Source organism: Trichosurus vulpecula, chromosome 1 (assembly GCF_011100635.1).
Source record: "Trichosurus vulpecula isolate mTriVul1 chromosome 1, mTriVul1.pri, whole genome shotgun sequence".
NCBI lineage: Eukaryota > Metazoa > Chordata > Mammalia > Diprotodontia > Phalangeridae > Trichosurus > Trichosurus vulpecula.
In genome coordinates this window covers 498456966-498483910 of record NC_050573.1, presented here as the reverse complement: position 1 = coordinate 498483910, position 26945 = coordinate 498456966, and the positions used below count along the sequence as shown (strand labels likewise).

The 26945-nt window shown below is 42.8% G+C and overlaps 1 protein-coding gene across 3 annotated transcripts in view; it reads right to left on the bottom strand.

Annotated features, from left to right (window-relative positions):
* LOC118832004 (myosin phosphatase Rho interacting protein) overlaps positions 1-26945 on the bottom strand; it is a 230906-nt gene that overhangs the window by 78517 nt on the left and 125444 nt on the right. For all 3 annotated transcript variants that reach the window (XM_036739487.1, XM_036739501.1, XM_036739493.1), the window contains exon 4: positions 9152-9303. In XM_036739487.1, the coding sequence (XP_036595382.1) occupies positions 9152-9303 (152 nt within the window). The remainder of the gene's footprint in view (positions 1-9151; positions 9304-26945) is intronic.

Here is a 26945-nt window from a genome sequence, read left to right as displayed (position 1 = left end):
CATGGATTTAGGGCAGCGGATTCCACTTTTGGGTGGTTCTAACAGATGATGAAGAAATAACAAGGGGCATGGAAGGTTTGCAGGGCCCATCATATAATCTCATTTAATCCTTCTAACAGGCCTGTGAAGTAAGGGCACTGGCTGTTTTTTTTTCCTTTTACAGATGAGGAAACCGAAGTTTGGAGAAGTTAAGAGTCCTGAAAGCGATCACATGGCTACTAAGTTATAGAGGGAGATTGGAACCCGGGTCACTCTCTTGGTCAGTGAGCTTTCCAAAAGAAACTCCAATCATGTTTCTCTTTACATTGAACAACAATCTGCAACCCTGCACCTTCCATCTACTTCTCCTAGAGCGCCTCTCTAGGGCCACGGAGAATAAGCCTAATCTCTCTTCCAAATAGTGACTATTCAATGGGTCAGGATGGGACTGGCAATTCCTGGTTTCTTTTCTAGAACTGAACCCCAAAACAGAGGAGGCAAGAGAAAAGCATTTATGGGGAAAGAAGAGAAGACAACATTCTATGCAACCTATATAAACCTTTCTTGTGGGTTCCTTCCTTCACAAGGATAGAAGATGTTGGTAAAATTTTTCTCAAAGTTTTTTTTTTTTTTTTTTTTTTTTACTGCAGGAACAGAATGATAGGACCACAGGACATAGAGCCTCAGAGATTATCTAAGCCAACCAGCTCCTTTTACAAATAGGGAAACTGAGGCCCACATAGGTTAAGTGTCTTGCTTAAGTGACACAGAAAGGAAGGTACAGTCAAGGTTTGAACCCAGGTCCCTTGATTCTAAATTCAGTGCTTGATGTATTGGTTAGACAATCACAAGTGAAGGGGTCTGATGTTCTACAAAGGGCCTAAGCTGAATATGCCTACCAATACCTCTGCATACACTCAGGAAACTGGGTGAGTCGTCTTCAAAGGTCTTGTAAGCTAGATGGGAGATAGTTCTCTCAACTTTGCTGTGAGGTGGTCTCTAGGGCCTCATACCCTTACTAGTTGTATGACCTCACAGGGTTATTATGAGGATAAAGTGAAATGATATTTATAAAAGCACTCTGCAAACCTATATAAATGCTAGTTAAAAATAATTATCAGAAATGCTAAATTTCAGTTACAGATGACTGCAAATAAAGATCTTTTCTTTCCCCCCCAATCCAACTTCAGACCCCCTGAAATCTATCCATGGACCTAGATTGTAGAGGGGGAGAACCTTTCCTGTAGAGGTGAAGCTGTGAAGGAGAGGAGGTGATTTAAAGGTCTACATACAAATCAGAGACAGAGCTGAAGGATCCTTAAAGATCGAGTCCAATCTTTTCATTTTTAAAAACAAAACTTAGATCCAGGAAGGATATTACTCAGGGTCATACAGTTCATTAGTAGCAAAGCTAAGACTAGAACAAAGGTCTCCTGACTCTCATTCCTAGGCTTGGTTCTCTTTTATCATTTTTTTTGGGGGGGGGGCGGGTTGCAGAGGGGAGAGGTGTGTAGAGTTGTCCTTGTACTCCATTCAATCAAGAGACGGTCAAATCGAATAGCCAGGGAGTAAAAGGGGTTAATCCTGCTGGCTAAAAAGAGGCTTTTAAACTTCATGCCTCTATTACTCATGCTATCCTGGGTCATGGTGGACATCTCCAAGTCAACAATATCTATATCCCGCTGATTTCAACCAGCTTCCAAAAGTCCCTGTTCTCGTTCCTAGCCTGATAGAAGGTGTCTTTCCTCAGGGCAGAGATTTGAAAATCCCCCTATTGAAGCAAGCTTCTGCATTCTGTCTTTAAGAACTTCAAAGTGAGGGGGCAGCTAGGTGGCTCAGTGAATAGAGCATCAGCCCTGGAGTCAGGAAGACCAGAGTTCAAATCCAACTTCAGACACTTGACATTTACTAGCTGTGTGACCTTGGGCAAGTCACTTCAATTCACACACACAACCCCAAAGGGAAAATTTCAGAAAAACAGGGTGATACTGTTAGAGAATGGAACCTGGGCAGAAAGCATGTAATTGAAGCGCCTAGACTTTAATGCTATCTCACTTTCTTTTTGTTATTTTCAACACACAATAGCTGAGTGTCCAGGGGATGATTGGATTACCAGAGAAAACAATCTGCCAAACCCCTTTGACTTCTGTTCTCAGGAAAGACAAGTAACACTATCCAAATGCATTAATAATCATAAAAGAGTAAACCCAGTAAGAGGAAAGTGGGGAGAGCGGTCGGCCAGGTGGCCCCAACTCTAGCTGTATGCTATTAAAAATGGATTCCTATGCTCAGGTCCTTTTAAAAGAAGAGAGAGGAAGCAGGAACCTAGGGAGTGGAAGGAACCCATAGCACAATCCCATTAAGAAAATGGCAAGAAAATTCCCTTGACGCAACCATGTGGCATCCTGAGCACCCACCAGTCTACCAGTTAAGAGACAAAGAAGGGAAGAAGAAACAGGTGGCAAACTCAAAGCAAACAGAGGAAATCATTCTTTGATCTTCCCCGTGAGAAATCTAGTGTCCAATTCTCAAAGTGGGGAAAAAGGCAGTGGTAGGAGGTGGAGGGAGAGTCACAGAATAATTTTTTGAAACCAAATCTTTTGGATAATTTCTTAAGGTCCTTTCCAACTCAAAATCTATGACTTCAGGGGACATAGCTTGACTCTTGAAGGTATTTGGCTTAAAGTGAAATTAAACCATGATGAGACGTAAAATACACTGAAATGTACCTGCTATCATGGCTGAGATTTCCATCATGAGGGTTACTTCTTTGACTTAAAGCAACCCATGCTCCCCTCAAATTCACCCCCAGAGCCTCAGTGACAGCATCCACTTCTCATCTACAGGGGTTATTCCAAGATGAAACTACAAATGCAGAAAAGGTCAAAATGGGGGAAAGGTTTAAATCCAAGACTATCCCAGTCTGAAGACACAGATGGCAGAAACATCACCCAGGGTGTCCAACCCTAGGTTTGTCTGGTGACTGTGTGCCCAATGCTGTTGTTTCATGTGGATACAAAAGAGAAAGTTCGAGGGCAGGAAGGGGTTAAGAGGATGGGCACTGTGTGGAAAAGGGATAATGAAGAAGAACACAAAGCAGATGCTCAAATATTTCTGAATGAATTATTGAATAAATGGATGAAGGACCAGCTTCAATGAACTGACAAAGTCCTCTTCAGATTTAATATCTGGCTTAATTTCCATGTTAGAACATACGACCTACTGCCCCTTATCTCAGACCATTTCACAGAAGGGTAAAATGAGGTACAGAGAAAAGAAGCTATAAGCTGAAGATCACATACAAACAGTAGCTTCAGGATCCTAAATTTAAAACACAGAGTTATAGTTTCTTCTAAATGGAATAAGAGAAGTCACGGAGTTTTAGAACGAGAAAGGGAGGTCCCACCGCACTCTGCTCTTGTGAGACCTCATCTGGAGGACTGGATTTAGTCCTGGACATCACAGTTTAAGGACAATAGGCCAGAGAGTGTCTAGAGGAGGACAAGTAAGATGATGAAGGGGTCTGAGTCTGTGACATATAAGGATCCAACCGAAGAAACCTGGCATGTTTAGCCAGGAGGAAAGACTGGAGGGGAGGAGAGGAAAGACAGACACAATAGCTATATTTGTACAGTATTTGGAGGCATTCTGGGTGAGAGAGATTAAACTCCTTCTGTTTGGCCCCAGAAAGCAGAACCAAGAGCAAAGGGTAGGAACTTCGGAAAGGCTGCTTCAGGCTGAATGTCAGGAGGAAGCCCTAAGGATTCAAACTGTCCAGATGTGGATCCAGATGTGCCTCTGGGGGTGGAGGCTCCTTCCTTGGAGGTCTTCAAGCAGAGGTGGGATGGGTACAAGCGGAGACTCCTTTTCTGTACTGGTTGGACTAGATTGGCTGCTGAGATGCCATCTAACCCATAAATTCTGTGATTCTATGACCTTGAATATCATTTAGCCCAACTCTACCATCTGAGGACAAATTATTCCCTCCTGTTTAAAATAGGTAAAAAAAAAAAAAAGATTCACAACACTTATTTCTCCTGATGTTCTTCCTAAAATTCAAGGCCTTTCCAGGTCAGGGGAATACAAAATAAAATGGTTTTCATTAAAGTAGGCCCAACAAATAAACAAACTTTAAGAAGTAAACCATGTTCAGAACACAGACTGTCCTACCAAGTTGAGCTTCACGTGACCCAACTACCAGCACCCAAAACCAAGCAAGCTCAACTCCTCACAAGGTTCCAAGAGAGAAGGGAAAAGAAACTAATGGAAACCAGCAATGGAGCCTGATAAAAAGAGACAGGAATGAGCTCAGGAATCAGTAACTCGGGGCAGGCTCGTGAGCCTCTGGCCCCATACCTGGCAGAGCTTCTGGGCCCCCACACTGCCCTTCTGGACTGCTGCTGTACCGCTGAACGGAGCTGTCTGGGAGTCCCCAGCCCACACACTCCATCTCCCAATTAGGGCTATGAAACAGAAAAAAGCAGGAGCTGCAGAGGCGAGAAGGAGGCCCCTCCAGAGGCCCACCAGCTCCTTGGGAACAAGGAGGAACCCTATTTGCTAATCAGGAGGAGCCAAGCTACCTGCCAGAAGAATGAGAATAAACGCAGCTAGAGTTTAAACATTAAAAATTTATCACTCGTCGAATGTGGGTCAGTAAATTCAGACATCTCACTGAGGGAGTCTTCAAAATGCAAACATGCCTGGCCTCATCCAACTCCCCTTTCCACGATCCCCAAGATCTCCTCCCCGCTCTTTCCCTGAAACGACACTAGAGTCCCTGAGGTACCACAGGGTATAGAAAAGTGAACCCTGAAGACCAAATCGCACTGGAGGGAGGGACGAGGCAACTGAGTCTCTGGAGCCATAAAATGGGGACAGTTCCATCAACTTCTATCACCTTTCCTCACACAGCTGTTACAAGATTCGAACACAGTAATGGACATAAAAGTATCTTAAACCAAAAATGTAACAGGCAGAAAAGAACCCTGTAGACTCAAGTTTTATCATTTACCAGATGTGTGACCACAGATAGGGCACGTCTTCTCTGGACCTGGATTTCCTCATCTGTAAACTGATCATGGGCCCAAGACTTGACTCATATAATATTCTATGGTTCCAAAGTACTCAAAGTGCCCTGGATTTGGGCTCGAGAGGACCCGGGCTAATTTCTTGGTCCTCAGAGTGGAACTCTGTCCCTCCTCATCTGTTCTCTGGCTTCCTCCAAGTCTCAGCTAAAATCAAACTTTCCATAGGAAGCCTCTCCTAATCCCCCCATAATGCCAGCACCTTCTCTCTGTTGGTTAGCTCCAATTTCTCCTTCGTGTAGCTTGTTGGTACAGAGTTGTTGGCATATTGTATGGTCTCCCCCATTAGACTGGGGGCTTCTTGAGGACAGGTGCCCTCTTTAACCTTTCCTTGTATCCCCAGAGCTTATTAGCACAGGGCCTGGCACACAGCAGGAACTTAATAAATGCTCACTGACTGACCTGTGAGACTTAGGACAAGTTGCTTAAATCTTCTGGGCTCCAGCTTCCTCATGTGTAAAATGAAGGAGTTAACATCCCTCTACACTTTTAAAAAGATGAACTATGGATTCTGCCAACGTAAGCTGGTCCTCACAACTCTGGAAAGGGGCAGGGGTACTGTATGTATTATCATCCCCACTGTACATATGGAAATAGAGGCTCAGGAATGGAGAAACGTGGCTAAGATCACCTAACAATCAGGGTAGAATCTGAGGCTGAAATTGAGATTCTAAATTCCAGTTCCAGTGCCCTTAGACTATATCATACTTTCTAAAGTTGATAATAGCTAACGTTCATAAAGCTTTTACTATGGGCCAGGGACAGTGCTAAGCACTTTGCAACGATTATTTTATTTTATCCTCCAACAACCCTGGGAGGTAAATGCTATTTTTACCCCCAGCCCCATTTTGCAGATCAGGAAGCTGAGGCAAACAGGTTAAGTGACTTGGCCAGGGTCACAAAGCTATGTGTCTGTGGCCACATCTGAACTCGGGTCTTCTCAATTCCAGACCCAGCACTCTAGTCATTGTGCAATACAGCTGCTAATTAAGGGGCTGACATGTTGGTTCCAGAGAAATGATGTCTGGATACACTTTCTGCTCTTAGAAGAAAAGTGGCGGATGATGGATGTAGAATGGTATGTACCCTGTATCGGTGAAGGTTGCTATATTGGTTCATTTTGCTTAACTTCTTTGTTTTGTTTATATGTGGGAGAATTATCGGGAAGTGATCATGTTATAAAAATAAAATTAATTAATTAAAATCATTAATTAATATTACCAAGAGTACAATAAAATAAAATGAGGGTGTTTGATTAGATGATTTCTAATCTAATTCCAGCTCTGACTTTGAAATAAGGTAAAGGCCTCCACTTGGCTCTTTAGCTATCGCAACCTGAGACCAGCCTTTGAGAGGTCATGGGGGCAAGAACATGGGCCCAGAACACTAGGCTGGCACATGTCTAAAACCTCCCTCTCATCTCAGAGGGCTGAAGAGAACTGAATTTTAAAGTAAAGCAGAATGATGCATCCCCCCATTCCTCCCTCACATCAGCTCCAATAGGTTTTTATTTCTAAATTTCAAAGCTATGAGTTAGATAGATCATAGAAAACTTCCCCCTAAAGAAACAAGGTCTTAGATTGTACAGTCCAGACCAGAAGTAACGTGATATGTAACAATGGGGTAAGAAGATGTCCTCTGCTCCCACCTCTCATCATTTCCCAAAGTCTCTTGTTTTCTCAAACTATGTCTCTCCCTCTCTGATTTCCACAGTCACCTCCCCCATGAAGCCTTCCCAGACTAACTCCATGCTGCCAATTAGCTTATTTACTCTGACAGCCTACAAGACTTATGAATGGACAGTGCTGTATAGCTGCTCCATACATATCAAGGAAGCACCAAAATTCATAAACACAGGGAGATTCTCCTTCTGCCAATGCAGACCATAGTCCCCCGCAATCTGTAAAACCTTCACAGTGTCTGCACCCCTAAAACCTGTAGCCAAACTGGTGTTAGCCTGTGACTGGACTGTCCCTGAAACCAAGGACAGGTAGCTCCTCCCCAGACACATCCTGGAAGCCGGGCCAGCTTGGTGGAACCTGTCAGAGCCCACACTCTGAGGGCACAGCCTTTGAAAAGCCTGGTGTCACTTCCATGCCCCAATGAGGCATCACAGGAACACTTCGGGGCCTATTCCCCTAAGATTTTCCTGCTTCGGTTGGGTAGGTTCTTAGGTATGTTTTAAGGATGCTATTGTATGCTGGCCCTACTTTCTCCCTTAGACCCCAAAATACTACGTGTGACCTTGTGTTTCTCTAGTGCCTTATCACAAGGCTCTGCAGTATCAATGTTAGCACCTAAAGAGGACCTTAAGTTAGTTTTTGCTAAGACTTTGAAAGCCTCTTCTGACAGACATCCCTCACATAGTTCTTAGTGTTCTCTCTGACCTTCCCCTGAAATTACCTTAGATTCACTATGTAGACATTTCATATCTATTATCTGTGTTGCTTCTCCTCAGTAGAATGTAAGTTCTCTGAGGAAAATGTCAGTATTTGTTCTTGTCTTCATGCCTCCAGAGCCTTGGAGAGGCACCTGGCACATCACAGGCACTTACATAAATGCATACTGAATTCAACTGAGCTGGAAATCTTTCTGCACTCATCTCTAAGCCATGAGAGGGCTCAGAAAGCCAACCCTAAGGTCAACAGGGTTCTGGGAATATGTGGGGGGAAGACTTTGTTCCCAATTTGTACCCTTCAGGGTTGTCAAGGTAGTTCCTAACAGGGGTACCATATGAGTGAAACACATTCCCTGCCCTTCAAGAGCTAACAGTCTATAACTAAGGAGACAAGGCATACACATACACATGCTTCTTTAGTTTGGTGACACTCTTCTGCTTGGGATATAACCACAGAATGTTAGACCTGGATGGGCCCTTCCAGCCTTGGAGAGTGGATCCAACCTTGACATTGTACAGATGAGATAATGGAGGTCCAGAGAGTCTAAATAACTTTGTCAACATCTTACAACAAGTATGTGACAGAGCTGAGTTTAGAAACCACGTCCCCTGACTCCAAGGGTCCTGCGCTCTTTTCTATAAAAACTACAGTGCCTCATAGACACCCCACCTTTGTCCTCTCTGATCAGGTCAGGCCAACTTCAAGACCAAGGTTTAGTTCTAGCCCCTTCATAAAGGTCTGGACTGCCCCAACGTACAGTAATCTCTCCCCTCATTGTCCCTAAATCGCTGATCTATCCCTGGAGGGGACACATCACGTCTTCTGCTTCTTTATGTCTCAGTACCTTGCACATAGTAGGAATGTGATAAATGCTAAATGCTGAAAACCGAAGGCGAGTCATCTTCATTAAACTTTGTTTCCCTCATCTGTAAAATGGAGATATCTCTCTCTCACCATCTTTCTCACAGGGGGATCCTTCTGAGGTTAAAAGGCAAGAAAGATGTAAAGTCATTTGTAACAACCTTAAAAAACTCTGTGTTGATGATATATACTGTAGTTAATAAATACATTCATTGTATTATTGAAGCAACACAGCTTAGTGGAAAGAAGGGAGGGGAAAGGAGAAGAGGGACAGGGACAGGATAGTTTGGCGCAACAGATACAGGGTCAACCATGGAGTCAAGAAGACCATGATTCAAGTCCTGCCCCTTGGCACACACTAATCAAGTTCTTCAACCTCTCGGCCCCCCTGGGAACTTGAAGTTGCCCATGCAATATCAGTAGATATTAAAATAAGGAGTTTCCACTGTGGAAGTTCCCATAAAGTCTGGAGAAATGATCCCCTTCACCGTTATTATCACCATCATTAGACTTCCTGGGCAGTTAACACCCGTGAGATGCCTGGTGACCCCAGAGATCCTCTGCACTCTCCCCACTCCCTAAGCTTCTCCACAGTCAACAAGTGAGAAAAACTTTGGGTCCTATTTACACAAGGCAGACTTTCAACTCAAGACTTAGGTAGATTTGCCAGACTCCTAACCCTTAATAGTTAATGTCCAACTGTACCTGATCCTCCATGCCTGACAGAGTCTGAACATTTGTACCCATGAAGGTGACCCACACAGACTCCCTCAGGGCATCTAGGCTCAGCATGTCAGGGTAAAGCTCCACGACTCAGACACCACTTACCCACTGATGATCTCTTTGTTCTCTGCCCGGATGAAGTGCTCCTTTTCAGGTGTCAGAATACACAAAGAGAACTTTTGGCCCGTGCGGCCCTCTCCGTCTACCACATCTGTGCACTGGTTCATGTTGATGGTGCCCTGAGGAAGGGTTGTAGGCTACAAGGAATAGAAAAGTGGAAAGGATTATTCATAGGAAGCAGCAGAGGCTACATGATACGTCAAAGTAACTTATTTTTCTTTTAAAATAAAATTTTACTGTTAATTTTGTTTTTATATCATCTTCGTGTCTCAATGTAACCTCTTCCTCTCTCCCCTTCCCACAGAGTAATTCTTTAATGAAAAAGAACAAAAAGTTCAGAAAAGGTGACCAACAAATCAAAAACGTCTGACATGATATGCCCATAGTCACCCATCTCCACAAAGAAAGGAGGGAGGTACTCTCTCATAGCTCTTCTTTGAAGCCAAGCTCAATCTTTATAATTTCACAGCATTCAATTTTTTTAAAAAAATTATATTGTTGTCATTGTGTGGTGGTGTTTTTCTGGTTCTATTTTAACTTTGCATCAGTTAATATAAGTTTCCCCATATTTATCATATTCCTCATTTCTTCTAGGACAATATCCATTACATTCATGTTCCACAAATTGTTTAGCCCTTCCACAATTGATGGGCATTTACTTTGTTTCCAGTTCTTTACTACTACAAAAAGTGCTGTAAATTTTTTGGTATACATGGGGCCTTTTCTTTTGAAATCACTGACATCAAGTTACTTTCAACCACCCTAATTTCACTACATCTATGTTAATCACATCTCACTCAAGAATTTCAAGAGTTTCATAACCTCATAGTTTATATTATGGAAGGAAAGCATGGAATTTGGGCAGTTTAAAGATGCCAAGTTCCCTATGGCATTCTTTACTCCATATCTTCTATTCTCAGGTGGCAAGAAATAGAAATCACCTTGCTTCACCTGAAGGAGAATCAGAACCTGGCTGTTTTCCCTTCTGTTTCTAGCTGGAAGACAATGTCCCAGGGGAGACAGGAAGGGTAGAGACCAATTAGGCAGAACACGGAAAATGAGGATTAGGCAGGCAAAGCTCCCAGACTCAGAAGAGCCAACTCCAACTAGTCCAAGAAAATAAGAAAACAATGCTCTGGAGGAGATGGTTTTTAAATAGCAGAGTTATTTTTAGAGGCAGAGTAGGGGCCAGGGAGACAGAGAGGAGAGACCACAGCCTTGGCCACAGGTCACAGGACCAAAATGGACCTAAGCTTCTATTAGACACGTTTAGGGACAGCACAGAAAACTGTCTCCCTGGGGCTCCGAGAGATCTTCCACAGAGCCTTCCAAGCAGGGTTTGGCAAAAGGACACAAGGGCTCGTTTACGGTTACGTTTAGATGCTTCCTTCCAGCCCACACCCCAAAAATCTTCCCAACAGTGAAGGCTATAATAAAACACCAGAATGGGTGATCATTGGAGGGGATGAAATTTCACTCTCTGGAATATTTTTTATTAAATTATTGTTATTTGTATCAGTGACAACAACAATCATAATCATAATCATAAAAACTTCTAAGAACTTGACTTTAGTTCTCAAAGATTCTGGTTTAGCACCTTCAACTCATCAAGTAACTCCAGGAAGGCTGATTATAGGAAATCTTCCTACAACTTGAAGGATAAAACCTTTGAAGGATAATCCCAGCTCCCGGAATTCTGTGGTTTCTGGGCTTCCCTTTTCTCCTTCCTGGATGTGAATGTTATAGATTTAAGATCCTGGTCTCTTTCTACCTTTCCGGTCTTTTCCACCTTTCTTTCCCACTACGGACTCTGATCCAGTGACTCTGGTCTCCCTGTAGTTCTCCCACAACCAACTCCATGAATTGTCATAGGCTGTCCTCATGCCTCCTGGCTTCCTTCATGTCTCAGCTAAAAATCCTATCTTCTACAGAAGCCTCCCCAGTTATCTGCCATGCTAGCGCTTTATCTTTGTTATTGGCTCCAGTTTATTCCGTATGTATCTCATCTGTAGTTGACTGCATTAGATTTTGAGTTCCTTAAGGCAGGCAGTTTTTGGCCCATTTGGGGGGCATCTCCAGAACTGAGCCAGTAACTGGCACAAAGTAGACACTTAACAAAAAAGCGTATTAACTTGTTTTGATTATGATCTGACACTTCTCAGCTCTAAGCCTCAGTCTCTGCATCTACAAAATAGAAATGAAATTTGCACCACCTTTCAATAGAGAGGCAATGCAGTACAGCAGAGATAGGACTAGATCTGGAGTTAGTGAACCTGGGTTCAAATCCGACACACTGAGAACTTGGGCAAGTTACAAACTCCAGCTTCAAAATGATATGTTGGTGAAGTTGCAGCCTGGTTCAACTATTCTGAAAAGCAGTTTGGAACTGTGCCCCCCAGACTGATAAATTATACATACCCACTGACCCCAGTGATATCAAAGCAATATAACAGGCCAGGAAAAAGAAAAAAAGAATCCATATACAGCAATTTGGCAGATCTTTTTGTGGGACAAAGAACTGGAAATTAGGGGGGTTGGGAAAGAGAAAGAACACATCAATTGGAGAATGGATGAACAAATTAAGTTATATGATTTAATAGAATACTGTTACGCTGTAAAAAATATTTTCAGAGAAACCTTGGAAGACTTTGATGAACTGATACAGAGTAAAGTGAACAGAACCAAGAAGACAATTTATACAATAACAACAATATTGTAAAAATGAACAACTTTGAGCCACTTAAGAACTCTGATGGATGCAGTGACCAACCACAATTCCAAAGGACCCAGGATGAAGCATGCTACCCACTTCCAGACAGTGAGGTAACGGACTCAAGAAGTAGACAGACATTTTGGACATGGTCCAAACGATTTTGCTTGACTATGCATATTTGTTGCAAAGCTTTTGTTTTTCTTTTTTCAATAGGGAGGGGGAAAGGGAAAGAAGAAAAGAAAATGGATGTTTATTTTAAAAATTAGATTTAATGTTAAAAAATTATGGTGGCATGGCAGCTAGGTGGCACAGTGAGTAGAGCATCAGCCATGGAATCAGGAGGACCTGAGTTCAAATCTGACCTTAGACACCTGACACACTTACTAGCTGTGTGACCTTGGGCAAGTCACTTAACCTCAATTGCCCTGCCTTCCCCCTTCCAAAAAAAAATGGTAGAAAGAAGGTGGTGAGGGAGGGAGAAGAAGGTAGAAACAAAGAGCTCTACAAAAAAGACTATCAACACAATAGCTTTTCCATTTAAATCCTAAGAACAGGCCAACTGAGCTTCCCATCCTCCAGGCATCAAGAGGAAGACAGGTTGAGTGCTATGGACAAAATCAATACGAAATGTAACTGGCATAGAGTTTGAAAAATCCTAACAATAGTAAAAATGATGATGATAACCACAATACTAATAGCAGCTAACATGTATATAATGCTTTAAGATGTGCGAAGAGCTTTACATATATTACCTCAATGATTCCCCACAACAACCCTCTGAGGCAGGTGTTAGTACTGTCCCTCATTGTATAAAATCAGAAACTGAGGCTGAAAGGTTACCCAGTGTCACACTGTTAATGAGTATCTAAGGTAAGATTTGACCTCAGGTCTTCCTGACTCCAAGCCCAGCATAACTATTCACTGAGTCATCTAAATGCCCCCACAAGAGAAGAGAAATAAATAAAAGGTATAAAGACAGGTAAAAAGGAGGTAAAACTATTCCCCTTTTGCTGGTGGTTTACTTAGAAAACCCTAGAGAATCATCAAATACACTGATTCAGACAAGTGATTCAGCAAAGTTGTAAATTATAAACCTACAAAAGTTTATGACATTTCTATATGACAACAAAATCTAAGAAGTACAATCCAAGAAGGGAAATGCCATTCCATAACTGCAAAAGGCACAAAATATCTGGGGATCAGTCTACCGAGGCTTACAAAATACATTTATAGGTTCAACAACAAAGTACTTCTTAAAAAAACAAAGTGCAATGTAAGTAATATTTGGTGCTCATTGCTGGGTCATGCCAATGTAATAAAAATGATACTAACAAGGCTTATTTCTCATTTTAATGCTATACCAATCAAGGGATACTATACAGAACTTGACAAAATAACAAAACAATTCATTTGGAGAAATAATGACCTGGAATATCATGGTAAATCATTCACGCTTTCTGTCTCCTTTCTTTACACTCCCACCTCCCAGTAGAACATAAATTCCTGGTGGTAGGGGACTTATTTTGACTTTGCTTTATATCCCTTAACAGGAGTCTAAGAAACACTTGCTAGATCGGATGTCATCCATGGAGCGGTGTTTGTTCTATTGGTTCATATCGCAATCCTTTATACCTTCTTACCCCACATAAATTCCTGTCTTATCATCCATAAAAGATCCATCCAATAACTTGGAGGCCATCTTCTAGGTCTTTCACATTTGGTGAGTGAGGACCAGTGAAACTTAGGTAGTCCACCTTTTATCCCTCACTTTTACCATATGACATCTTCATCAATATCTTTTATTCTAAGATCTGACAGATGAGTTTATATTCTAAATTGGTATTGCTCTTTTGGCTGCTATTTCTTTGTACTTGACAAGAAGATGAAGTGTATTCTGGCTAAAGGAATTTCTAGGTTCCTTTGCTCTCCTCATTATGGCTTTTTAAAGAGGTCACACAGCGTGTATGTATATACACATGGGCAAATAATATACACAAATACATACTGATAGGTTAGGCTTCATATTGAAACAGACAATATGCACTTTTCGTCCATTTGATTTATGTGTGGATGATTAAACTAATCTCTTTCAAATAACATGCATTTCACTTAAGAACTATTCTGAGGGTCTATGCAATTAGTATACATTGTTAATCTTCTCAAAGGAAGCTTGTACAATTTGAACAATATTAATCTTCGATATGGAAGACTTGGAGAAACTCACCTTCAACAGGGAACTTTCTCTCTCTGGACCCTGGGCAGTACATCTTCCATGGCACTGCTGAGCAATTCTGGGGAAAATGTCTCACTGTTTTATTTCTTGATTAATGGCTATACTTGGCCAATTACTAAACAAAGATGTTTCTGTAGTTGTAGTTGTCATCCAATAAGGAATGATCACATATGTATGTGTGTGTATAAGCTTATTTTTCCCTCATCATAAGACAGACATAGTAGATCTTATGTAATCGGAGCCTTTCAGTTAGTTGCAGGATTATCTTGTAGAAAAATTAGAAAGCTTGTCAATTCCCTTCCCCTATTTTCATCACTATGATCCTCAATTGATACATAGATCATTTAAAAAGAGTTTTTAGAAATGAAGCAGAAAAATGTATCATTTGCTGGTGTCTTCTTGGCCCTTTTCTGGCAAAAGGTCATCTTTTCATTTGTTTAGAAGTTTAGAGGAAAATTCTTTGATATCTTGAAAAGCAATTCCTTTAGTTCTTAACATTTGAACAGTTCTAGCATAGACTCCATCTCTGTTTAATTATCAGGCTCAGCTATTCTTCCTGATTGAACCTTAAGTGCTATTTTCACTGGGCACTGAGACTGCAAAAGCCAACGGCGGGGTTTGCATTACCACCAATGACGATGATTCTATAAACATCGATCTGTTCCACGTCATGTCCATTTGTTGTCCAGTTTCTGGTTTCCTCTACAAGTGTTCCCAGGATGATCGAGCTTAACTAGATGACAAGCAAAACTCTCTATAAGCTTCTACCCCCAAAATGCCCTTGGCTATTACAAGATATCTTTTGTCGACTTGATAATCATACTAATCTCAACCTCACCACCATACTCATCACTCCACACTTAACTGGAGGGGTCAGTATAGCTCCTGCCCAGACTGAATAGTTCCTGACATATGGGAAGTGGAAAGATTACTTTATTAATCCTAAATATAACTCAGCTCCCCTTTCCAAAAGAGTGTTAAAGAAAAACAAAAAGGTGAGATGCTCAGTTTTAGGCCACCTGTATACTACCTCAAGGCCTTATAAACACTTCCTAGCACCAATCTCTCAGGTACAGGCTAGAGTCAAAGCCAGCAAGGGAAGGGGTCTGGGCAGTAGAGACAACCTTCAAGGTAGGGACAGTGTGGCTATCTAAATATACAGCTCTCTTTGTCCTCAGAGGGGCTGGCTGGGAAGGACAGTGTTGTTCACAGCTTTGTTCAAGGTACTCAGAGCAAACAGGCATAACTGCTGCGGTGAGGGCCCCAAGGAGAGGACAAAAGAGTCTGGATGGGTGGCCCAGAGATCAAGAGTCCTGGGTGGTTGGGTTTTCCCCTCCATTGACATTAATGAAACAGTGAGTTTGCTAGTATCTGCACTTACTCATCTTGCAGCCTCCTTTTCAATAGCAGCCATTGCTGTCTAAGCCACTGCTTGGACTGGTTTAAAAAAAAAGATGAGGAGGTAGAAGTGAGAGACCTCTGGAGTGGCTGGTTTAGGGATTAGTGGTGGAAACCATCCCTGGCCAAGAAGGCATTTCTGAGGGGTTCTTTTCCTATCTTTTTTAAAAGAATAAAATGTCACCCCAAAGTCCCCTTTGAATGGACAACAAACATGTGCCTGGAGAATTACAATCATCAAGGAGTCAGCCTCACACCAGTCTTCCTGAGGTTGAGAGAGGGTGCCAGGGAGGGGTCTAGGTAGAGTGAAAATGAGAGCTACATCAGAACACATACCTCTGAGAACACATACATACTCTTTGCTCCTGTCAGCGCTGGGCTGCCTTATTCCCTAATTAGCCTCTCTGAGTCCTTTCCTTCACATCATCCAAATGAACTAATTGCCAGTGATGGATCTGGGTGCTGCAATGGCACAGGCTAAGGAGAGGGAGCTGGAGAATATTTTGGACTTAGGGTGAAGAAGACTTGACCTTAGTGCCTTCTTTCTGAGATGACCCCCAATTATCCTAGATATACCTTGTTTGCATGCCATCTCTCCCGTTAGACTGAGCTCTGTGAGAACAGGGACTGTCTTTTGTCTTTCTTTGTATCCCCAGCACCTAGCACAGAGCCTGGCAAATGGGATAAATGATATTTGACTGACTGACCCAGGTGTTTACTACCCTGCAAAGACAGGCAGGTCACTTAATCTTTTCAAACCTCAGCAAGCATTAAGGGCCTACTATGTGCCAGGAACTATGCTAAGTCCTAAGGCAAAGACAGAAATCAAATGGTCTCCATGGAGCTTTTGCTCTATTGAGGAAGACAACACGTGCACATAACTATATTTAATATGAATAAGAAGTAAACCCAAGATACCCGGTAGAAGTGGGGGGGTGGGGTGGGGGAAGTACTAGCAGCTGAGGGGATCATGAAAGACTCCAACAGAAAGCTGTGCACAAACCGAGCTTTATAGGAAACTAGGGATTTTAAGAAATAAAGGTGAGGCAAGAATACATTTTAGGCAGGGGGGTGGACAGTACAAAGGTCACAGAATGCCATGTATTAGAAGAAGCTGGTACAGTGGAAAAGAGAATCAGACGTGGAGCCAGATGGGGTCCAAATCCCACCTCTGACGCTGACTGCCTCTCTAACCTTGAGTAAGACACTTAAGGACACCTTGGCCTCAGTTTCCTCATCTGGAAAATGGGGAGGTCAGACCAAATGACCTCTGAGGTTCCTTCTAGCTCTATATCTGTGAACATGTGAAGAATGGTAATGTTGCAAATAAGGCTGGAGAGGTAAGGGGGAGCCAGGATGCCCAGAGCTCTGAATACCAAAGAGGAGTTTGTTCTTGACTTTAGAGGTGATAGGGAGCCACTGGAGTTTCATGAGCAAGGAAATGCAGTAGGAAAATCGCTTTGGGAAAAAGTGTATGGGGGATGAATTGGGGGAGAGAAAAACAAGACTCGAGTCAGAGACACCAGTCAAGATCACCAACAAGATCCACTGCAGATGAAGGAGATCGAGCCGTAAAATAGGAGAAATACCAGTAGCACCTATTGCAAAGGGCTACTGTGAGACTCCAAGGAAATCAGTTATATAGAATATGTCGTGAATACAGAATGTCAGTCTTTATTATTAAAAATGAAAGACACCCCACCCCTCACCAGATTTAAAGAAATTTGCTAGCTAAGCTATCACCAGCACAATCGGATTCTCATGGAAGGGCTTATGGAAGAGTCGGGGGAAAAGAAGAGAGGAGTATTATGGACCAAAGGCAGCACATTTTGGGGCAGACCACAAAGACTGGAGGATGTGGGGGAGGGGGGGCGGGGGGAGACCACTCAAAGGTCTCTTCCAGCTCTGAGGTTCTACAAGTCCATGATCCAAGAACTAGAGACGAGGAGGGACTGAAAGGGGTGGGGATGGAAGTGTGTGTGTTGGGGGTGGGGGTGAGTGGTTTGCAGGATTTACAACCCCACTACCCAGTCATTTACAAAAGGCTGATTTTCTTCCAAGTTCAAACTTCTTCCAGGGTCAGTAATGACATAAAGAAGGAGCTATTAATAGAAGCCTATTGGTCAAAAACCAGAAAGGCAAAAAAAAAAAAAAAAGGCAACCGCAGTATCAATCAGCCTGTCACACACACGCACTCGCACACACACACACGTGCACACACACGCACGCACGCACACGCGCACATACGCACGCACACGCACACGCGCGCGCACACACACGCACGCTGTCACACGACGCACCCAGGTGGCGATAATAAGAAAGGTGTGATACCTGACTGAAACTGCTAGGCCTCCTAGGAAAAGGCTTCCTTCTTTTCCAATTAAAGGGTTATGTCAGCACTACTGGGGTGGTGGGGCAGAGGACAGAACTCTAGTCCCCAGACCTGAATTCAAATTGGACTTCAGATACTTCCTAGGCATGTGACCATAGGCAAATCACTTAACCCTGTTTGTCTCAGCTCCTCATCTGTCAAAAATGAGCTAGAGAAGGAAATGGCAAACCACTCTAGTATCTTTGCCAAGAAAACCCGAAAATGGGGTAATAGAGAGTAGGATACGACTGAAAACACTCCATAATAACAACAAAATCGGTACCGCTTGGTTGCTGGAGTCCCATACCTCCCACTGCTTCAGACCACTCCCTTCCCTGAAAAGGCAGAAATGGCGGCTCCCAAACTGCTCTTCGGATCAGCTGCTCAGAAAGGACACCTGCCTACACAGCGATCCCTCCCTGTCCCCCAGCCCAATTCAGGTTACATCTTGAATTTATTTGCCTCCTGTTCTTTAAAGAGTTCAGAGCATTCCACCATTAGCCTACCCATCTTCGATATGTTCTTGTAAAATGGGGCTGGTTATCAACACCATTCCACAAAGACTAAGCCGTGCCTGATGTGACCTACTTAGGGTGCAGACCAAACTAAACCCGTGGTCAGTCTTCCTCGATGACTTCGTCAAGGTCCCAAGGCAGGTAGCATTGGAGGGATGGTCCGAGCTTCTTCTTCAAGGTCACCACCCCTAAACCCCAGAACTATTCAGACAATCCTTTCTGTAGTACCCCACCCCGCCTCCCCAAAGGTTGTTCCTAGGTTTCAACAGTATGAACAGAGAATTGAATAAAGTTACAATCCACCTCCTAGTAACTGCGTTCTAGCACTTTGGGTGGACGCATATCTCCCATAGCAGCAAGCAGGAATAAGTCATTCCCTAAGCAGGTGCCACATGCTTGTGAGATGTCTGAACACAGGCTCAACAATACCTAAGCGATAAGCCTCCTTTAGTAAGAATATCAAAGTGAATTTGGTAAGGGCCTTTCAGAGTGGCTCAAAGGCTCAGGCTGATTCACTTCGGTCGGAGACAACACAACTGCCTAGCTAGCTACTCCCTCTTCTGATCTATCAGGGCCTTCCAACTCCCATATCCATTCCCACAAGTCCTGAGTACAAAGGAAATTCTTGTAGGTTTCCTGATACGTCAATCTTCCATGTCAGACAAACTTCTAGCAAAAAAAGAAACATTAGCCTGTGACCCCCATCTAACTTCAGGGAATGCCCAGCTATCAAGGTCAAGTTGACCACAGGAACTCCTCTCCTCACTGTGCATCTTCCAGAGGCTCAGCTTTTAGACTTCGCCAAGGTAGAAAGTTTGCAATTTTCTTACTGACATCAAAAAATAAAAAAAATCCAAGTTTAATTGTCTGTCTCTCAATAACATTCTACTCTCCATCACCTTTAGTGACTCAGTTGGGCCTCTTAATCTCTTTTCTCATTTGTTTGTTTTTTGGGGGAGGCATTGGGGTTAAGTGACTCCCCCAGGCCACACAGCTAATAAGCATCTGAGGCTGGATTTGAACTCAGGTCCTCCTGACTCCAGGGCTGGTGATCTATCCGCTGTACCACCTAGCTGCTCCTTTCTAAATCTCCTAAAAAAGCAAGCTGAAGTTCAGTTCTTATGCAAATAGTGAGTTTCAACAATGTAACAATAACATTAATATTAATACAGCACTTTAAAGTTTGCAAGTGCTATGTATGGGGTGTCCCCAAAGTCTTTGTTTTAGGCTGTAAAATACTTTGAACAATAGAAGCTGAAAATATCACAAAGACTTTTGGGGATTGTGGGGTGGGGAGAGAAAGAGGGAGGGAGGGAGAGGAGACAGAGAGCAGGAGGGGGGAGAGGGAAAGGGAGAAGGAAGGAGGGGGAGGCAGAGAGAGAGATCTCCTTTGTTCCTTACAACCACCACCACAACCTTGTGAGAGAGGTGTTTATCTCCATTTTGCCAATGAGGACACCGAAGCAGAGAAAAATGAGACTTGTCTAAGGCCTCACAGCTTACATGAGGGGGTCTGAGATTCCAAGTCAGGTCTCCCTGACCCCAGCAGTCTATTATTCTCTGTAACCACCGGCTGCTACCAGGCCCGAGAAAAGAGCAGTATCACGAGGTTGGCACCTTCACATCTTTTTAATATTGTGCCAAGCGAGCTCTTCTTAGTCTAAAGGTAATTCAAACATTCCATAAATATTGTCATGTGCAATGCTAAAAGAGAAACAAAGATCAACTAAGGCAGTGCCTAGTCTGTAGGAGCTGACAACCTAGGGGAAACACAGGTCAACATAACATAAATTAAAACAAGGGCAGAAGAGGAGAATAGAAATTCCTCGGATCAAAAGAGGGAGAAATCACTTCTGGTAGGCAAAGGCTGCTATCAGAAATAGGAAGGCAAGGGCAGGATCCAAGCTTCCCAAGTAGTACTGCTACTGCTACCACCACCACCAATAACAGTAACTATGACATTTAAAAATGCTTTATGATTTATTAAGAGCTTTATATAAGTTCTCATTTTATTCTCACAACAGCCCTGTGATATAGGCATGACATGTGTCCTCTCCATTTTTCATATATGCAAACTTAGTCTCAATAAGGCACAAAAACCAAAGGATGGGACCCTAGGTCTTCTGATCTGAAACCCAATATTCCCCTTCTATCATGCCAAAGCTTTTCTCTATTCCCAATTAAAAAAAAAAAGCCACTGAGATTATGTGACCTTGTAGCTAGGATCACAGATTTAGTGGTGGAAGGGCCTCTAGAGATCACCATCAATTTTAAAGGAAGCCTTAAAACCTGGGGAAGAAAGGAACAGAAAAGGAAAAGAGGTGGAAATGGAGAAATGGGATAAAGAGCCTCCATCAGACCCCTAGAGCTTAAATCTAGAGCTAGCCTTGCCTTCTGCTTTGGAATCTCTGGTGGGGAGCATGGCCTGCAGGAAAGTGGTCATAATTTCTGATTTTCCACAGTGGAGCACCAAGACAGGGAAAGAAATCCGAAACCCCCTTTATACATCCAGGTTGAAACAATGCCCCAGTTCAGGCCCAGGGGAAGAGGACAGGAAGTCCCAATGATCTCCTGGAAAATCCATGACATATACTGGCCTCCTGCCTGCCCCTCCCTAGAGCACCCAACTAGGTGGGCCTTCGGAAAGTGCCTCTCCCTGTTTCACAGGCAAAAAAAAAGGAGGAAAACCCAGGCCGGGGTGGAGGAGGTCCCTGTGGTGTCTGCTTGGCTGCTTCCTTCCTTTCAACAAGCTCTGCCGTCCAGGTAGGAACAATTTGCACAGGCTAATCCAAATGGAAAACCAGGAGTCACAAGGATTTTTCCCTCTACCTTTTCCAATTTACCCATGAGGTTAGTAAAACTAATGATATCAGAATCAGGCAGTCCTTTCCCTTCCTTCCAAAGTGTTCAAAAGCAAGAAAATAAAGAGGGAAGTTGGGTTTATTTGCAAGTATAGAATGTAGTGGAGAGAGAAATGGGTTGTAAATCCAGAGATCTGGGCTCTAGTGTGGGCCTCAGTTTCCTCACCTGTAAGATAAAAAGGAGGATGAGAGGGTGGACATTCTAGGACCCATCCTTCCCACTACAGTAAATCACAGAGAAATGGAAAGACTTGCCCCAACTCCCTCAACAGGCAGCTGGTACTGATGTGACATGAGCATGGTTCACTCAGCTCCCAGCCTAGAATTCTTTCCCTGATACTTGAAATGATGATGTGACCATCCAGTCTCTGAATGGAGATGGCACTGACTGTGTTCAATTCTCAACATTCCTCAACCCCTATTTCCTCTCTAGTGGCCTCTGTGGTCTTGGTCCATCCTGGAAAAAAGGATCTTATCATGAGAGGCACATATAACACAGATTCCATCCTGAGAGTGGCCACCTGCCTGGCTACCATACTTCATTTAAGAGGGCATATAGTAACTAAGGGCAGCTAGGTTGGGAAGTGGATAGAGTGCTGCTGGTCAGACCTTCTCTTTAGGAGAATCACAGACACCTTTGGAGTGGAGCACGGATTGGAGTCGGGGAAGAAATCTGAGGCAGGAAGACTGATCAGAAGACTAATGTATTAGGTCCAGGCTAGAGGTGATGAGGGCCTGACCCAGGATGGCGGCTAATGTGAACAGACAGAAGGGGACACCTATGAGGGATGTTGTGGAGGCAGAAACAACAGACTTGGCAATGGACTGGCTATATGGGGTGAGAGACAGAAGTCAAAGATATCACTGAGGTTGGGAGACTGAGAGAATGGTGGTGCCCTCAACAGGAGTGAGGAAGTTCAAAAAAAGGGAGGGATTAGTGGGGGTTAGGGAGTAGGGAGAGATAACAGATGTTTCTGTTCTGGATGTGCTGAGTTTGAGATGTCCAAAAGGCAAGAGGTGACGTAGGACTGTGCTTCAGGAGATTGGCTAGGTGGGAATCACCTGAAGAAAGGTGATAATTAAATCCATGGGAGCTAATGAGATCACCAAGTGAGACAGGAGAAAAGGAAAAGAGAAGGTGCCAAACAGAGCCTTGGGGGACAACCCCAGTTAGTGGGTATGACATGAAGATCTAGCAAAGGGGATAGAAGGAGCAATTGGACAAGGAGGAGGAGAACCAGGAGAAAGCAATATCATGAAAACTTGGAGAGATAAGTGTGATTAACTATATGAAATGATGCCCAGAGATCAACCAGGATGGACATTGAATTAGATTTGTCAATTGAGAGAACATTGAGAACATAAGGAAACAGAAAAGCAGGAAAGCTTTGGAAATTACATGTTGATGTATAACCTATATCAGATTGCTCACTGTCTCAGGGTGGGGGAAGGGAGGGAAGAATTTGCAGCTCAAAACTTTTTTTAAAATGTCAAAAATTGTTTTTACATGTGATTGGGCAAAAAATAAAATGTTAAAAATTACATGTTAAATCTGTCATATACTTAAAAGGAAAAAGTATAGATCTACATCCCAAAGAAATCATAAAAAGGGGGAAAGGACCCACCTGTACAAAAATATTTATTAACAGCTTTTTGTGGTGGCAAAGAATTGGAAATCAAGGGGATGCCCATCAACTGGGGAATGGCTAAACAAGTTGTGGTATATGAATGTAATGGAATACTATTGTGCTATAAGAAATGAGGAGCAGACGGACTTCATAAGAACCTGGAAAGACTTATATGAACTGATGCTGAGTGAGGGGAGCAGAACCAGAAGAACATTGTACACATTACAGACACATAGTATCTCTAAGGACTAACTTTGATGGACTTGGCTCCTCTCATCAATGCAAGGTTCAAAGACAGCCCCAAAAGTTATACACATCCAGAGAAAGAATTAAGGAGTCTGAATGTAGATGGAGGCAAACTTTTTGCTCTCTTTTTTTTCCTTCTTTTTTGGTTTCCTTCTTTCTCATGACTCATTGCATTGGTTATAATTCTTCTTTACAACTGGACTATTATGTAAATAAGTTCAATGTGAAGGCGCATATGCAGAACCTACATTAGGTCACATGCCATCTTGGGGGGAGGGAGCAGGAGAGGGAGGGAGAGAAAATTTGGAACCCAAAAAATTGTGGAACTGAGTGTTGTAAACTAAAAATAAAAAATAAATTTACAATTAAAAAAAAACAGTAAGAACAACAAAGGAAATGATGAGTAGGCGGACTTCAGAAAAACCTGGAAAGACTTACATGAACTGATGCTGAGTGAAGTGAGCAGAACCAGAAGAACATTGTACACAGTAACAGTAACACTGTGCCACGATCAGATATGATAGACTTAGCTCTTTTCAGCAATGCAAGGATCTAAGACAACTTCAAAAAACTCATGATGGAAAATACTATCCACATCCAGAAAAAGAACTATAGAGTCTGAATGCAGATCAAAGCATATTATTTACTGTCTTTCACTTTCGCTTTTTTTTTTGTTTCTTCTTTCTCGTGGTTCCTCCCATTAGTTCTAATTCTTCCTTACAACATGACTAATGTGAAAATATGTTTAATATGAATGTATATGTAGAGTCTATATCAGATTGTGTACTGTCTTGGGGCGGGGGAGAAAATCTGGAATTCAAAATCTTATGAAAGTGAATGTTGAAAACTAAAAACAAATTAATTAAAATTTAAAATGTAATCGAGAGATGTTTAACAATAAATAAAAAATACAATAGAAAAAAAAGAGTGAGAAGGGAGAGTACATGAAAGGGAAGGAATACGAACCACAACTGGAAAGGTAAAAGTCAAATGACAGTATGCACAGAATGCTAAGCTTGGAGGCAGGAAGACCTGGATTTAAACCATGTCTCAGACGAGTTCTCTGACACTAGGTAAGTATTTCACCTCTCTGAGCCTCAGTTTCCCCATCTGCAATACGGGTATAATAGACTCTTCCTTGTGGGGTTGTGATAAGGATCAATCAATCAACCAACCAACCAGTAAGCATTTACCAATCATCTACTATCACGTGTCCTGAACTGTACCAGATACTATGGATACAAGGACAAAAAAGAAAGAATCCTTGCTTGACCTCAAGGAGCTTATACTCTGCCAGGGGAGACAATGCATACATAGATCAGTCCAGACAAAAGAGACACAAAATAAGTTCAAGGTACAAGCTTTTGGAGGAAGGGCACTAGCAATGGTGGATCAGGAAAGGCTTTGTCCTTTGCAAACCTTAAAGCGATATATAAGAGTGAGTTATTATTATCATTTGTTGTGGTTGTTTCAGTTATGTCTGATTCTGTGACCCCATTTGGGGTTTCCTTGGCAAAGATACTGGAGTGCTTTGCCATTTCTTTCTCCAGTTTCTTTTACAGATGAGGAAACTGAGGCAAACAGGGTTAAGTGATTTGCCCAGGGTCCCACAGTTAATAAATATCTGAGGCCAAATTTGAACTCAGGTCTTCCTGACTCCATGTCCTGAGCTCTATGCACTGAGCCACCTAGGTGCCCATTATTATTATAATTATTATTAGGAAGCCAGAATGTGGAGGGATTTAAATGTTGGGGAGTTTGGATTTTATCCTATCCTATTCTTCCCTGTTTGTTCTTCCTTCGCAGAAGAGCATACAGCCCCTTATGCAAAGCAGACAAGGAGCTCATCTGACATAGTTGGATGTGGCATCCTAAGGAACCCCGTACCAGACTCAGTCCTTGACTCCTTTCTCCAAAGGGCTTCCAGGAAAATTCTCCACTATGCCCAGGCTGATTGATCCCCTAGGCTATGGATTCCAGGTCCTTAGCTAGGAGAACCTATCCAAGCCAGGGTGCCTGATGCAAGATCTGACTCATTTCCTGCTCAAGTTCCAGTAAAGGACAAGAAGCACGGGCACTAAATGTCAGAGACGAGAGCATGAATACAGACGGCCTCATTGTCTAGCTCCGGTTCCCTATGCACAATAGGGCACGCGAGGAAGAAAAGCATAAAGACACTCTTCAACCTGTCCCCTTATTCCCTAGGGTACAACCTTTGGCTGCACCCCAGACAGGTTTCCAAAGCCCATCCAAGGCCCATCCCTCTTATGCGTTAGTCAATCCATCCCTCTTTCAAACTTTTTCTGATAGGCTGATAAAGCAAAGAGTGGAGAGGATAGAAGGAAATGTAAGACCACACACCTACCTCATCTTGATCAGCAGCCCAGGGAGGCAGACAGACAGGGCCCTACCACACGCTGCCCAAATGAGACAAAAGAGGGAGCTCTGGATGGGTTAGACAGCTACCCTCGGGTCCCAACGCAGGAGAAATGCCAGATTATCTGCTTTATCACATTCTGGGGATAATCATCAACAAGCATTTAGAGAGGCGGCACTGATCAACATTGGATTTAGAGCCAAGAAGACCTGAGTTAGACTCTGAGTGGCCTCAGAGACCTAAGCAGCTCTATAATCAAGGCAAGTCACTTAATCTTTCTCTGCCTCAGTTTCTTCATCTGTAAAATGGGGATAATTAAAGAACTTACCTCACAGGGTGGTCGCAAAGATCAAGTGAGATGGGCGTAAAGCACACAGCAAACCTTATTGTTGGTGTTGTTCAGCTGTTTCAGTCATGTCTAATTCTTTGTGACCCCTTCTGGGGTTTTCTTGGCAAAGATACTGGAGCAGTTTGTCATTTCCTTCTCCAGCTCATTTTATAGATGAGAAAACTGAGGCAAACAGGGTTAAGTGACTTGCCCAGGGTCACATACAGCTAGTAAGTGTCAGAGGCCAGATTTGAACTCACTGAGATGAGTCTTCCCAACTCCAAATCTGGTACTCTATACACTTCACCACCTAGCACTATATAAATGCTAGCTTATATTATCATTACTTACATATATAATATATACATATATTATATAGATAGATAATAGATCTATATCTATATCTCTATATCTATTATATATCTATAGATCTATATATCTATACTACATATATAATATCATTATACTTACACACACACACACACACCCCAAATACTTTATCATTAAGTAACTTACTATATGCTAAGAACTGTGGTAGGTACTAGACATACAAATACAATAAATATAATTCCTACTCACAAGGAGCTTACGTTCTAAAGGTATATGCATTGTTATGAGACGGAGTTAGGCTCTGGGGATCACTGCAGAAATGTTGGTAGAAGGAGAATGAAACTTCAAACTTTTGCATGGAAGCCTAATGGAGCTAGGCATCTGACAAGCGCCAGCTGTCCCCTTAGGAAGCAACCCTTGAGACCAAGGCTTCTAACAGGAAGAACTTGAAAAGGATGGCCCAGGAATGGGAGTGCATGGGCATTACACAGCTGTGTGACCTTGAGAAGGGCACTCAATCCCTCAGTGTTCCAGTACTCAAAGATCTGTCACTCTCTAGAGAACATCAGGAAGAAGCCAAATATGGCACTCTCCAAAAGATAAAGGGGTAGAAGGAAGTTTGTTGTTGTTCAGTCAATTTTTCAGTCATGTCCAACTCTTTGTAACACCATTTGAGGTTTTATTGGCAAAGATACTGGAGTGGTTTGCCACTTCCTTCTCCAGCTCATTTTACAGATGAGGAAACTGAGGCAAATAGGGTGAAATGACTTGCAAGGTTC